Here is a 16,405-nt window from a genome sequence, read left to right as displayed (position 1 = left end):
GGCCTGGATAATAAATGTAATTGGGCACGTCATGTCAGATGTTCACCGATATAGGGCCAAACGACCCAGGGTCAAACAACATAGGGTTAAACGACAAACGGTCACAATAGCATTTTACCCTTGGTCGCGTTTTTAACCCTGAGTTGTTTTACCCTAGGTCGTTTTACCCAATGGCATTTTCTTTAAGATCTATAGAATATTCTATTTATAAAAAGATCTATAGAATGTCCTATCTATGAAAAGATCTATAGAATGTCCTATATATAAAAAGATCTATAGAATGTCCTATCTATAAAAAGATCTATAGAATGTCCTATATATAAAAAGATCTATAGAATGTCCTATCTATAAAAAGATCTATAGAATGTCCTATCTATAAAAAGAACTATAGAATGTCCTATCTATGAAAAGATCTTTAGAATGTCCTATCTATGAAAAGATCTATATAATTAATGTCCTATCTCTGAAAAGATCTATAGAATGTCCTTTGTATGAAGTTTCCTATCTATGAAATGTCCTGTCTTTGAAATGTTCTGTTTATAAATGTCCTGTCTCAGAAATGTCCTGTCTATAATATGTCCTGTCCATAAAATGTCCTCTCTTTGGAATTATTGTCTATGAAATGTCCTTTCCATGAAATTTGATTTTAAAACCTTTTCTATAGAATATTTTGAACACGGCCTTTAATATAATTTATTTCTCAGAACAAGCCAGAATTAAGAATGACGTTATATGTATTAATAGAGAATATTAATTAAATGTTTCGAGTATAAATATTCAAAAGTACAGAAAATATTTACATAATTATAATTTCATGCTAAATTGTTTCTAAGAAAGATTGTATAGATATTTTAGGAAACAAATATTCAAGTTTCAAATAATGGACTGTTATGATGTTATATTCCTTATTTCAATCATAATATAATCCATTTTTTACGGCCTAGCTGATTATTAGTTTCAGAACAGGGTTTCCGAAAAAAAATATGGTAATTAAGCAACGAACTCGTCCACGTCCTGTACATTGCACTATAATATCATGCTAAAAATGCTATATCTCTCAATTTGGGAAGGTGCAAAAACAGGCAGCTGGCAGACACCACTTTGAAAATATCAAAATAAAACGTTTTTGATCCTTAACCAATTATTAGTAAAAATCTTGCTTAACTTTAATTTTTTTTGAGACACTCTGTGGGTCATTGCAATACTTTGAATACCGAGAAATTGAGGTATTTCTGATAAATCTGACAAAACTATTTTAAAACTATTTATTTAAATTATTATTTTTTAACAACCTTGTTCACATAACTGACTAATGGTTCCCGAACTTTTCTCGATTCTTCTCGAAGTTGTATTTATAAAATACGTGTCCAGTCGTATAAACACTTAAATTCTAAATCTTCGACATTCTGACAAAAGAATTGAGTCTTTGCCAAAAACTCTGATCTTACAGTCCCAATATCTTTGCAGCCCAATGTTTTAGACCTTAGATATATTTTTTTTAATGAGTTATGTTAGATCAAATAGTCGATATTTGACATATTAAAGGTTTACACCATCTGGTTGAAAAGACTCAATTTCTTACATTAATTCTTCTAACGGGTATTCCTTCGATCCGTAATGTACACTCCCCCCTCCCTTCAGTTAGTGAAACGGTAATTTACTGGGCAATTTGTTTCAGGTAAAGTCACATCATTTTTCTGCAGATACTAAATCCTGCACTCCATAAAATATAAATGCTCTAGATGTGCATCTGATTTCGAATCTAAGAATAAGTTCAAATCTTGAATTTTATCTCATTATTGTACTTTGATTATTCAACAATTAATTGCTGAAACTTCAAACTTAGCATTAACGCCAAAAAATATTTTAAGCCCATCTACCCTTCTTTACAAGCTGTAGTTATGAAAGTTGGAAGATAATTGGATGAAATTTCGCTACATTTTTTTCTAATATTAAATTATTATGAATGTTTTGGATTGGTAACTTGGCTTTCTTGGAACCTTCTTCCTTTTTTCTTATTTCAACAGAACCCTTCATCTTCGGTATCGACAGAACCCCTCCCCAATCAACTTCAATATATGCAGAACCCCTCACCCTTTAACTTTAATATCTACAGAACCCCTCCCCCTTCAACTTAAAAATCTACAGAAACCCTCCCCCTTCAACTTTAATATCTACCTAACCCCTCTCCCTTTAACTTCAATATCTACAGAACCCCTCCCCCTTCAACTTCAATATCTACAAAACTCTACTCCTCCCAACTCTCCTCTGAAGGCCCTGGTTAAAGTATTCCTATCTGTAAATGTATCAGTTGAAGATGATAGACAATAAAACCCCGACCAGATCTTAACCGTGGCAAGCATACGTGTAGAATATAGAGTTCAGATACGTTTAGATAAACATCGTGGAGGGGAGGGGGGTGGGGGTGATACCCCCCCTCTCCCTCATTTCCTTCAAACTATAAAGGAACTTTAATTATTTAAAAAACGTATTAAAACCATTTCAGCATCTTTTAATGAATCTTTTAATCATTAATATTCTTAATATGATATATACAGGGTTAACCACAAAGTATGAGACCGTGAAGTCGACCAAAAACTAAAAAAAGTCAATTTGAAGTTAGATTTTTGCTTTCTGCATTCAAATGAGTAGTTTGATGGTTTACCAAATGATCAAGCACAGAAACCCCATGAATGCAAGAAAACGGACTAATCCAATCGTGTCTATATGTTGAAACTCATATTTTGATGAAAACAACAACATTTCGTTCTGGGTTAATTTTTAATATAACGGTCTAGGGTAGAATGTCCATGTTGGACAGAAGAAAGTTCAGAACTTTTAATGTACCCAACCGGCGCGGCGGGGTTTTAAACGAAACAAATAACTAAATTCTCTTTGGATAAATTTTAACTAATCCAATTTGTAAATCTTGTTTTTGGCATACTTTAAACTATTATGGTTGTCAGGAAATTTAAATTTTTCACGCCTTATTTTAAATACAATAGTGCACTTTCAGCTCAACTATCATGTCTAGCCGGTCTCTCCCTTTAGTCACAAAAATAAAAATGAAAAGGTGATGTGCACCTTGATGACTGCTAAAATTTAAGATGTGATTCAAACAATGCAGGGCAAGGGGGTATATAGCATGTGAAATATAATTCTGCATCTATATATTTATATTTGATGGACATGAGTATTCATTTTCATCATTAACTTTTAGTTTATCTAAGAAGTAATACAACTAAAGGAGAGCTCCGGGGGTAGAATTTGTTTTCATCTAACAATGACAGCTCAGGAACTAGTTTTTATCGTAAACATTAGCAAAGATGATAAACAAGGCTTGGTATGCAGAAAGGCAATTCATAACAAATCGCACATTAAAATCGACAGGAGGAGAAGGACAAATTTATAAGTCATCACTGAAACGGCTTTGTGACCTCGTAGACCCTTTTTTATTTTACGCGCAAGTATGAGAAACAGCAAACTTATCAGGTTACATTTTAGGAATTCAAAATATTTCAGTTCTTCTAAATGGCTCTTCAATGACAGGAGTTATGATTGATAGTATAAAAGTTTTACGTGAAATTTACTTTAGTTTGACGTAATCGTCATTTTGAAACAACAAGGACAAAAATTGCATCAAAATTACAGTTTACAAATTGCCAACAGTTTCCTATAAAAAGCTTTTCCTTTCCTGAATGAATGAGATATCAATGTGTATGATTTATCTCTTTAAAAGTTAAAATTTCAATTGTGGTTTCAAAACAGAAGTTACTTGTGCATTTGTGGTGTAGAACCAATGGAGGAAATTATCAGAATTAGACACTTTTTAAGCGGGAAGAGACTGGAAAGTTCAAACCGAGGGAAACTCTTAATTTTTCAGCTTGTAGACTGTAGACTGTTGATTGTAGACTGTAGACTGTAGACTGTAGACTGTAGACTGTAGATTAAAGACTGTAGACTGTAGAGTTCCCTATTTCTAATCTGTATATAAATATGACTCCTACTCACAGTCCAAATTATTAATTACCCTGTCTATCTATATCTATATATCTATCTATTTATTTATATATCAATCTATCTGTTTATCTATCAATCTATCTATTCATTTATCAATCTATCAATCTATCTCTCAAAATGTTCCTTTGCCAATCATGAATTGTATTGAATACCGACCAGGGGTTTAGAATAAGACGGATTGCTCACACAGAAACTGTTTACTGTCCGATTATGCATGGTCCATTGTGCAATTACAGTACAGTAATGTACGTTTGTACAACCTAGGCGCAACAACAGATTTTTATAAAAGAGGGGTCAAACAATTTTCAGAAAACTTTTCACAAGCAGGGGGTGCTAATTCGATGCGCAGATAGTATTGAACCATCCTTACCTGGTTCAACTACTTTAGCTTATTCAAAATTTTCCAACTCTGAAAGTAAGAGTTTTTAAGCATCAATAGCTTATTACAAAAAAATCAGACAACAACAAATCGGCTCCACCCAGGATCGACTAGATCAAACTCGATTAAACAACAAATGTTTGGACTTTCTTCTATTCAACCTTTTTATCCTTATTTAGTGTAAAATATAAAAACTAGAGGAATTATGATTTACGAAGTCGGCACGCAATAATTATGCCCAAGAATTAACTGCATCTTTCGTATGTTGAGATTTGAGTGAATTTAATGCTTGGTATTGATAGTTTATTCTGCATTCTGAAACCTAAGAGATCCCTGTTTTCCTAAACCCATGTTTAGAACTGCCCCCGCGTCTCTGTGTGTCTTGCTGGAGGTCAGTTTAAAAATTATTATCTGAATTAGGAGAGAAATCCAGGTATAAATATACACTGGTGGGTTTTATACAAAGATCATGCTGGGCACACGAAGATAATTAGAAATCAATACAAAACAGATACAGGGTGGGGTAGAGAGGATAGAGATAAGGACGGGGACAGCAGCCGGAGAGAAGATGAGGAAAGAGGAAAAAAGAATGATTAGAAGATAAGAAAAAATTGGACAAAGACCAAAATAGGACAGGATAGGGCAAGTTAGGACAGGATATGGCAGGATAGTATGAATGTATGCAAGGAAGTAAGAATAGAAGAATTTTACATTAAGGACGTGCTTGCTCTGTGCTCACACATACATCTAAGCACGTTGTTTATCAAGCACTATATATATGTATACAACGTGGCCTTTGTGTGTCACATCTCATTTAAACTGAATATATAGAATTCTTTAACCCAGACCGACCAGCAATCCATCTTACACAGCCATGGCCCATGGGGGGTTTCAGGATCAGGGTTTCAAGGAAAATTCTAGAAATTCTTTCTTTCTTTGTTTTTATTCAATTCTGCCACGATTTGTACATCAATGATGTAAGATTTATATAAAGAAGAAACAGGATAATATGTTGTCAAGTTTAGATCGTAAAAATGTCAGCTGGATTTAAAATCCATCAGATATTTCTAAAAATAACTTTTTCGTCAACCATTATTTTGTATACAAATACCCTGGCTCTACTTTTATATAATCCTGAAAGTTTTTCTTGTTTTGTATTCAATACATTACGCCTGTAGTATTAAACATTCTACGTTCATGCTTGAATACTGCACATGAACTGCCTTCTTTGTTGTTGTTTGTGTTTCTCTCAATAAACTTCAACAAACCTGAACTCAGCCCTTACTTACTTTCGTAATATAGAAAATTGCATCGTCACATAAACTTTGCCTTTTATTTTTTTTGCCCTAGGCTTTCAGCTTCAGTAGAGATTTAACTCTCGATACTAGTTTTAAGACAAGAAAAGACCTTTTGTGAAAATTTAAATCATCTGATAATTATTTACAACTATACTTGGAAGTTGGAAGTTAAAAGAATTTTACTTTACCAATTTTGCCTACAAACCATCCAAAGTGTAGCAAGTTAAATTTGTATGTTCCAGGAAAGCAGTTTCATACAATTTTATCGTCTTTTGACTCTTTTTGAGATGAAAATGCGGAATTTTACTTTATTGTCTCTCGAGTGACCGTTAAAGGGGAATCCTGGGTTGATTTTTAAAAAGGCGGTAAAAACGCAATATTGCAACATAACGACTAGATATCTTTTAAAGCAGTAAAATACTTGAGAAGATAGTGATGATATATCTGAGTTTACTGACAGTTAATAAACACTATATTCTTGATAAATGATATCTGTAGCGTGAGATATACGTTTAGAATAATAGTATGCATTATTCAATGCAGTATATATACACTTTAAACTATTTTCAATCTAGCGGTCTCAACAACATAACATCATTTTTTATTTTAAATATTCCTAAAATTTAGTATTATAAAGTTTAAAACCTTATACATAAAAGCTGTTTAGAGATCGGAGTTTTGTATATATTACTAATTTTTAACCTTTGATCTCGATATCCAATATGGGAAGTTTTATATTTAAGGAACAATGCTTTATCCCTTAATTAAGGATATCCCTGCAGAGTATGATCATCCCAGGATATCGAGAAGGAATTGAATTAATCCGTAGCTCTGCTTAGGATGGAGATCATCCGTAGCTCTGCTTAGGATGGAGATCATCCGTAGCTCTGCTTAGGATGGAGATCATCCGTAGCTCTGCTTAGGATGGAGATCATCCGTAGCTCTGCTTAGGATGGAGATCAAAGCTTGATCTCCAGATTCCAAATACAAAAGTTTTGACTTCTGACCTCTATTTGACACAATATTAACCTTTTTGTAGTTTTTTTCTTTCTTTCTTGGAAAAGAATTGGAGATCAAGGAGCCAGAGACCGAATTTAAATAATTTAAGTCGCGGCTTAAATCAACCAAAGCCCAAAACCCGGTTTAAATTGAGCTCCGGCTTGAATCTTGAAACATTTGATACAATATTAAGTGAAACCAACCAACATTAAGCCGCGGCTTAAGTTTATGCCGCGGCTTAAATTTAAGCCGCGGCTCAAATTCTTTAAATTCGGCCTCTGACTTTTTCAATGCTTTTTCAAAAATATAAATTTTAGTTTTACAGCTAGGATAAGATTTTTGTATGGCCGCTTTTCAAATTTTCCGCGGATACCATGATTGGCTTGCTAGCACCTTATACCCTCATATAAAAAAATATTTTCAAAAATAATATTTCAAATCAAGTATTTAAGTATGCTGACGGTTAATTACAAAATTTGAGCGCTACGGGTAAAAACTATGAAAGGCTGTAATGTAAATCAATTAATGTTAACTTTTATTGTGCTCATTTTAAACATTAATTACAAAAGTTTGACAGTATACGTTATAGTTTTAGTTTGAAGACATTTGTAGGTGGCTCAAATGTTCAATGAGGAGAATTAGTTCGGATGCAATATGATGGGGCTGCCCCCCCCCCCAGAATAGTTTAATTTTATGCCTTTATATAAAGCAGGTTAAGATGTTAACCACAAGATGGATATATACATGTAGTTTATGGTGGTAATTACATATACAATATATATACAATATACACGTAATATAGATGTAATATACATGACGTACATACTTACATTGTATACAGATACACACTTTTCGCCTTTGGTATATGATCTTCATTACGTACAGCATTGCATGCAATCTGTCTATCTATCTATCTATCTATCTATCTATCTATCTATCTATCTATCTATCTATCTATTTATCTAACTATCTATCTCTCTATCATATCGGGGTATAGGTGAAAAAAATGTAAAACAGCAGATCAAATTTGATTTTGGGTATGACTGAAATTTAATCACATGTGTCTTCACGTATAATTAGAGGTTTATTTTTATGTACTTTTTAACCTTTTTTTTGAGCTTTACTATTTATACATCAATTCGGTTTATTAGGCTATGTTGGGTGCTTGAAATGTTAGCTCTAAAGATAGTTTTCTTTCGTCTGCTAATTGAGACATTTCACACAGCAAACTAGTATAGAAAGAGAAGGTAAAATGTATGCGACCTCACTATAGTACAACTTTGTAATCTCGTAGCTCCTTTAATTGGGATTTAATGCACAAGTATGAGAAATTCAAATTTATTTGATTACATATTAGAAATTCAAAACATTTTTGTTCTTCTCTATAACTCTTTAATTTAGGAGTTATGATGGAAAGCAATAAATATTTCCATTTTACGTACAATGCGATTTACATAAAAAGGGTTTTTATATATATATTTGACCTTAGAGAGCTGAGCTGATTTAATGTATATATTTAATATTTTGTCATATGAATATAAGGTTGTCACTTGTTCATCTCAATATGCATGAATTAATATATTCAAGCTTCAAGCATATTCTATCAATGATTTTAAAACCATAATATCACAGGATATTATCAAAAGACTGTTCACTTTTTTAAAAAGCTGGGATTAATTTTAACTTTCAAAAGACAAAAGGAATTATTGTTTTTAACTGGGGTGAGGTATTAATTTGTGTGACAGCGTGAGTAAAAAAGTGCGATTAGCATCGGCTTCTTAAAAACTATTTTTTTATCATGAAATTCTTATGCATGGTATTTTTGCAATATTTTGAACTATTGTTTTCATTTTTTAAAGTCACATGGTACCACAAAATAATCCGCGAAACTTTTTTCTTCTCAATATCAAAAGTGTAGAATATAAAAGAAAACATGACCATGCATGACAATTTCACGAAAAAAAAAAATCGCTTTGACTCACACTGTACATTTTATAAATTATGAAATCTTTGAGTTTCAATTTGAAAATTTGCATTTTTACAATCTCTAGTCAATCAAAACCAGTTTATCACAACTTGTATTTAGATATATGTTTGAGAACTTTATTTTACAATTTTATGCTTGCATAAAAATTCAACGATTCTATTTCAAGATCTATTACACGCTTTCTTTGACTTGGCTTTTGAATGTCAAATCTAGACTCTAAGATTCTTGACATGATTAGTTTGGTTGTTTGGTTACAGCTTAGCTCTCTTTAAGTTTTTATGTCCTAACCTCGTTGCCTATAGCATTAACAAGTACTTAGTATTAGCTAATGAACAGATTTAGTTCCGCCGTCAAGACTCTTTTGCCCACAAAACAAACAAACTTTAAACTTTAAATATTTTGTTAATGTTCAACTCTTTATGTCTTTCTTTTTAATAATTGCGTTTACATTCCCATTTATAAAAGTTGTGAGCAAGGAATGTGTTTATAAATGTGACTGATGTCGAACTCTAGACTTCTCATAAATCAAGTTCATTTGTATTATTCAACCTTACGCAACCATGTTGGTAATCTGCTACCTTATTTAGACACAAGATTCACGAGTATGTTGGAGGAGGGGGGAGTGTTTACAAAAAAAAACTGGGATTAATAAATATACTTCCACTGAAACACAATGATTTTACTAGAAGCTGGGATGATACATTTGCGGACCGTTTTGCTGTCTTTAGTCTGTAAATATATACTGTACTGATGATACAACTTGCTCTTGTTGCCTAAAAGTCAGGTTGGTACTTCAAATTAAACTGGGTTTCGTGTCTAGTATGAATGATCATATTTACCACTTTATAATTATATTCTTTATTTAAACTGTTTTTATCGCTACAGGTTTTAATTGTTAATGCATATATGCACATTCGATGTTAGTTTTTTTTATGACACCCTGCATGCAGTGAACACTTCTAAAATCTCATCAATCAAGGTGTAGAAGTCAGAGGGGGGGTTTTTCAACCAACCAAAATGGAAGAACGTACAATACAGTTATCTTTCAAAAAAGAAGAGAGATAAACATAACATTTAAAATGTAAAATGCAATGCCACAGACTCTTAATTTTCTAGTCAATATAACTTTGCAACATGATGTCGTAGACTATTGATATTTAAAATGATGGTCTTTGTCAGATCAAATATTCGTAGATTGAAATATCAAAGGTTTACACCATCATGTTGCAAAGATATTCGAAGTATTCGAAAATTTTAGTTTGTGCATGGAATGACTCAATTCCTTTGGTTTAAAACCACGTCAAACTAAAGTAAGTTGCAAGAAAGATTGAAATCTTTTTTGTTTTTTAATCATAACTCGTTTAACTAGCTAAAGGGCCCGGCATTGCCCATTGAGAAAAAAAAATTCTTGAAAAAAAATCTTTTTTAGCCTCTAACTAGAATTAATGTCCGCAAAAAATTTAGCCCAATCAGTCTAGCCGTTTATCCGGCAATATGCAACATATATATGAATGATTAGCTTGTTTTATTATATAGAAGACAGAAAAACAAAAATGTTTTTTTATTTCAATTATAGAACAAAATAAATTTGCTTTTCTCCTACTTGTGTGCGTAAAATTCAAGCTAGAGGAGCTACGAGGTTGCAAAGTTGTACCTACGTGATGTTGCCTAGATTTTACCTACCTTCGCTTTCTGTTTAGTTTGCTGTGTTAATGTACATAATGCTGCAACAAATGCTATACGAATAACTAAATCAAGTTTTAGCTTGAATTCAAGATTCTTTTCAGAAAAGTAGCAAATCAAGATTATTGCGACTGCATGTGGATTCAAACTTTCTAGAAAGTTCTAAATGAAATAAAATTGTGCGTACACACTGCAAACGTATTAAGAAATAGAAATTTCTTGTATTTGGTGGAAAACTTTTTTTCTAAATCATTAAACCAGCTACCTTCTTTTACCTCTCGTCAAACCCACCCTTCTTTTACCTCTCGTCAAACCCACCCTTCTTTTACCTCTCCTCAAACCCACCCTTCTTTTACCACTCCTCAAACCTACCCTTCTTTTACCTCTCCTTAAAGTGCAGTAAACCTTATGCTGAGAAGAAAAAAACCTAAATTAGCTAAATAAGCTTATTATTGTGCTCTTGATTTTAGAACTTGTATAGCCATTTTATAAAATTAATTCTAATAAAGTTTTGATCAGCTCTCTTTAACCAAAATATATCCAGCCTATAAAAAGAGAATTTATATTTTTACTGTAAAGGGACTGTAAGTGTAATTTCAAGAGACCCTCCATGCAAAAGTGGTAATGCCCGATTTACAACGGTACCATTTAAAGTTTATTTGGTTAAGTAATAATAATGTTTATAATTTGTAAACCGGATTATTTTCTATTGTGTGTTTTTTCTATAATAGTGCATTTATACTGCAGGAAAACGTAAAGGAATTATCAGAAACACTTGATCTTTGCATTGAGGGTTACATGAAAATACGCTTTTAGTTCCCTTTCGTTCATATCAAAGCTTTCTAGAGGTCAAACTTTCGTTGTTCTTTTTGGAAAGGTCAAACACACAAATCAAGTTTATCACTGTATTACAAAACGACCTTGTGTACCTGAAAACCAACCTTTACCATGAGTGTTTTAATCAAATAAAAGATTTATTACTGCAGAAAATATATTCTTTGAATATAACCGAATTCTCTTATTAACCCTACGAATGCTGAAGAGTGAAATAACAGCAGAAGGTAAAATGTGTGTGAACCTCGTAGCTCCTCATGGGTTGATTTTATACACAAATATAAGTAAAGCAAAGTTACACACTAGCTCTTCAATAAGAGGATTTATTGTTAAAAAACATACAGGGTTATCCACAAAGGATGAGACTTCAGAGACGACTGTGCAGAATTGTAGCTGTCCTAATATTCACGATTCTTTAATTTGTTTCTTTCTTTTCCAAATCAGTAAATAAGCCATTAAAAGATTATATGTAATGCAGAATACTTAATTTAAACTAGGGATCTTCATATTATACGAGATTCAGGTAGTCTTTATAATCTCATCCTTTGTGGGTAACCCTGAATCGTGTCATTTACTGGAGTTTGACTTGTCTACTTTATTGCCCTAATGTTATTTTTTCTAAATTATTTTTATAATTCTAAATGATAAAATAAAATATAATTATTTATTTCAGAACGTAAAGTATGTTATGTTAAACTGTTTGCTGTTTCCTAATTAACCATAATTAGATTAAAAATAAATCAGAAATTACTGTTTTACAATTTTATTCTGTTATGACCATTTTATTTTTTGCGAACACTTCCTTTAAACGCATATAATGATCAATATTTAGATAGCAATAATAAATACAAAACACTCAATTTAAACTCAATTAACAAGAACAATATATTTTTTACAGTGTGCATGCGTTAAACTGTACGTCATATAATGATTACTAACAATTTATATATATATACGACTCGTCTTGAAGTCGTGTCAGGAATTGAATACAGCTAATTTCAGAATATAAAATAGTAACCACGAGAAGAGAAGCAATAAGCAAGGTTATTTACAACGACGACAATAATCCTGGACATGTTCAAATATTTTCGTCTACATTGGAGATCAACTTTTTGAATTTTTTTCACATTAATTAATATTGACAAGTGCCAAACTGTACAAAACTATTGGAGAATAAGATAAGCATTTTCAGGAAATCTAAATCTGATCTTTTATATTTCAGAATGAACAATGAAAGCGCTCAAATACATGTTGTGACTAGAATTGTGATTATTTTTATTTCAGTTTTTCCGTTATTTTTACCTCAATAATAAATGGAATATTTTTAACTAAGAATTTGAGCAATTGTAATAATTTAAATTTATGTTTCTGACTAGATTGATTGTTTTCCCTTTTTACAATATTTACAAATAAAGGAGTTGAGTTCTTGCAACAAACTAAAGTTTTCTAACCCCTATGTTTTTGCAACCTGATGGCAATGGCTTATGGTATTTTAAACTTAGGCTTTTTTACCTGACAGAATTTTTAGGTTGAAATATTAAAAGTGTCCGAGATAGGGTTGCAAAGATAAAGGGAATAGAAAATCAGGTCAGCTCTTTTTTAGTTGTTTTACTTTGAATGTGCTTGTTTGTCTTTAATAATAATTTCTTAAACTGACTAGTTGTATTCTCACTTTTATATGATAAATAATATTAAATAGAAAACAGGCATAAAAATGTAACAAGTTAAGGCTCTCAATTTCAGAACGCTTGATTCTTAAATTAGTTAGAAAAAATAATCATTAGGATTAATTTTCCCCTGGTTAAATCCTGCTCTAGGATCAATATATCTATACGGAGCTTGAGCTGGAATTTTGTAGGATGGATAGGAAGGAGTAAATCTCTTTTCTCTAGGATAGAGAACTGGTAGGTGACGGGACGGATAGTTGAAGGTTGGGACGGGAGGAGGAGGAATGATATAGGAGAACCTATCCTGGTAAATATGTCCAGGTGAGAAGGTTGAATGAGAGAGAGAGGAAGGAGAAGGAGGAACTACCCTGGTAGGACGATGGAACCCGAGATAGGAGCTCTCCTTGTCTCCTTGCTGTTTCCAAGAGTAGAAACTAGGCTCCCAGGAGGCCTTGGAGCCTCCGTACGCATATCTTGCGTCTGAGTGAACTGCGTACGGATCGTTTTCGAACTTGTTGTATCCGTCCCTGCTCAGATAGGTGAGATATCTAGACCGAGGAACCAGGAGGATAAGTAGAGTCAGGAGAACAATAACTTGCAAACCTAGGCCTGAAATATTTTAATTTTAAAAGGATTGTTCACTGAAATGTACATGCAAAAATAATCCAGTATGTATATAACACTAGACTTTTAGGGCGCTTCGCGCACATCTTTTATTTCAATTGTAAACGTTTTCTCTTTGAATAAAAAAGATAAAAAAAAGTTTCGCGGATTTTAGAAAAAAAGATTCGTGGATTTTCTAAATGTTCAAAAATCGATTAGTCGTCATGCAAAGATTGCAATGCCTTATAGTTATGCACAACGGTATCATTAAAACTTTTTTCTAATCAAGTATGAATTGCATATCACTTATAAAACATCAGAATTCAACACCTTTTAACCATGCCTTCCACTCCATTGACATCGTTGCATGGAGGGTCACTTGAAATTAAGAGAATTCCTAATATTCTGAGGTTTGGTATCTTTTGGCAAAAACTAAGTTTTAATTTGCTTATATGTATGGCAGGTTTCCATGTTTTTTGTGGTTTCTGTACAGAAGTTACTATAGTTCTTCAGAAAGAATAGAGAAATTAATGAAATAAAAAACTCCTTACAGCTAAAAACCAAGTTATCTTCCACATTATTGATCAGATAAAGATATCAAGAGTACCGATGTGAATCTGCCATGCCCATCTTTTTAACAGTAGGGTCACTTAATATTGCAAAGCAATCCCTTTAATTAACATTAAAGTTAACACCAACATGTAGTATTGATCTATGAGAGAAAGAATTTAGACTGATGGAGACGGGTTAGAAACTCAGAGATATGGGTTGACATTTTTTACCCGTTTTGATTACTTTGTTTACTACATTGCAGTAGTGATCAGTTATCTTCCAACTTAAAATTTTGGTATATATCATTGTAAAGAACTTGAGTCTTTGTCACAAACTCAAATTTTCTAATCCTTATATCTTAGCAACTTGTTGGTGCAAATTTTTGATATTTCAAACTTAGATTAATTTGATCTACCAGAATTCATAGTTGGAAATATTTAAGTTCTACGGCATTGGGTTGGAAAGATATAGGGTTTAGAAAATTTGAGTTTGTGGCAAAGACTCAAATTCTTTAAAGTATAAAGTGTTAAACTCAAAAAAGACCTAAAGAGAAGATGGAATCAAGTACAATTTTGGGTGACATGACTTACTATCATTATCAATTCATCAGTCATTCTCCTAAGAAGTTTTTGTTAAGAGTTATGGAGTACAAATACAAACGTAAATGAATACAGTAGAGTTTAACTATATATATGTAGATTTAAATTCACTTCCCACTAGAAGCGCTAGTATCTCTGTTCTCTAATGATAATACTAACCACAGTATCTCTATTTCCAGTGCTAATACTTACCACAGATAATGCTGAAGTATTCGTCTAAGGTTACACCAGCTGCCGGCCAGGCTATCCACACAGGAAGATGGGACAGCAGGGTTAACCAGATAGATCGGGATTCATAATAATGCTCTCGGGATTTCCTGCATAGTGATACAGTGTTCATACAATTTCATTCATGTACTTAAAATTTTCTTTTAATCCAATATACGTTGAAATCTCTGTTTGTCTGTCTGTCTGTTTGTTTGGATATCCGATCATAACTTATGAACCCCTAAACCGATTTGCTTAACATGTTGATTGGGAAACTCGATAAAACCACTGAAATGTTTTTAGATAGACTAAAAATCTCTAACTAGAGTGGATTAACAAACCTGGGTTCCCAGCTAGTAAACAATTACATCATAATTTCAAATTAACTGTAACAGATAGAACTTATAAAGAACAAGAAACTTTAGAATGAATTTTATATTTGTTCTTCTTTAATTACATAAGAAATATTCTTAAGTATTTTGAAATTGGCAATTGTTGTAATAAATATTTTTCTAAAAATATTTCAGAGCTCTTCTTAAGAAGGGGTTTGTAGTATCAACTGCAGTATCAAAGTACTGATAATTTAACTTTTCAGTATTATTCTTATTCACTTATAAATCTTATAAATTATAATGAACCAAAAATATGGACATGTATACAATTGAAAACAAATATTAGTCTTGTTTAATCCTAAACATTAACAGTTTAGTAGTTGGATATTGTACGAATTATATACAGTGAGAAAATTCTGAAATAGGACATCTCAAGTTATTACTTTAAATAGTCCAATTGTGCAGTGTAAACAGGACATTTCAATTAATAAGTGATTTAATAAAGTTCTATTATACTTTTTGCTTTGTAAAAACATCAAATAAACTTGCTCCGTCTTCCTACTTCAGAGGATGAGACTTTATTGAGGACCTGAAACTATGAATATTTGGCAATCCTACGGATGAATTTGATTTTGTGCAATTAACAATTTACATAGTTCTTAACGGATAAACTGGCTAAGTTGACAAAGGCAAAGAGAATCAAAAAAATGCTGAATAAATTCCGCACAGCCATATTTAAAGTCTCATCCTTTGTGGGTAACCCTGAATATACCAGAATTGTACCCTTATCATACTAATTATATATATTCATTAAGTTGCTAGAAGTTATGTTACTAAAATGAACCAATTTTAATGTGTTATTTACTAATTTTTAGTCGATACGTACCGAAAATTCAAAATAATTCACCAAGACAATTACGGTCTCTGACTCTCAGTATTTATCAGTTATGCTGACTCTGCACTCTCCTACCTTGACAAAGAAGAGAATATAAGCACAAGAACGAAGAGTAGAAGAGGATAGAGAGTAAAAAGTAGATGTGAAATAGGGACCACTGTACTGCACTTCCATCTCTCCTCTATGTACCACTGTATACACATGCCAACCTACGGTACAAATATAAATAAAATCAATTAATTTATCAATATATGTCGTGGTTAACTATGTATTTGTCAAAACAAATTGTGTATTTTCGATAGATGATCTGATAGGGTTTCTAAATGACCAGGACCCCGTATAGCTCTATA

General features: G+C 32.2%; 1 protein-coding gene across 1 annotated transcript; it reads right to left on the bottom strand.

The window, feature by feature from the left end:
- Positions 1-12,071: 12,071 nt before the first annotated feature.
- On the bottom strand, positions 12,072-16,260 carry LOC111699992 (uncharacterized). The gene is made up of 3 exons (XM_023470798.1): positions 16,131-16,260; positions 14,814-14,938; positions 12,072-13,476 (listed from the first exon to the last, which is right to left on the bottom strand). The coding sequence occupies exons 1-3, from the start codon at positions 16,256-16,258 to the stop codon at positions 12,965-12,967; spliced, it is 765 nt and encodes a 254-aa protein (XP_023326566.1). The 5' UTR covers positions 16,259-16,260; the 3' UTR covers positions 12,072-12,964.
- Between the last annotated feature and the right edge of the window lie 145 nt (positions 16,261-16,405).

This window comes from Eurytemora carolleeae, unplaced genomic scaffold (assembly GCF_000591075.1).
Source record: "Eurytemora carolleeae unplaced genomic scaffold, Eaff_2.0 scaffold221, whole genome shotgun sequence".
Lineage (NCBI taxonomy): Eukaryota > Metazoa > Arthropoda > Copepoda > Calanoida > Temoridae > Eurytemora > Eurytemora carolleeae.
This window is presented reverse-complemented; position numbering and strand designations above follow the sequence as displayed.

Bases quoted from the DNA above. Each gene is read 5' to 3' on its own strand.
- LOC111699992 (XM_023470798.1), bottom strand. From the start codon at position 16,258: ATGTGTATACAGTGGTACATAGAGGAGAGATGGAAGTGCAGTACAGTG. The intron at 14,939-16,130 runs GTAGGAGAGTGC...ATCACTATGCAG, and splicing joins ATATTCTCTTCTTTGTCAAG to GAAATCCCGAGAGCATTATT. The intron at 13,477-14,813 runs GTAAGTATTAGC...AAAATATTTCAG, and splicing joins ATACTTCAGCATTATCTGTG to GCCTAGGTTTGCAAGTTATT.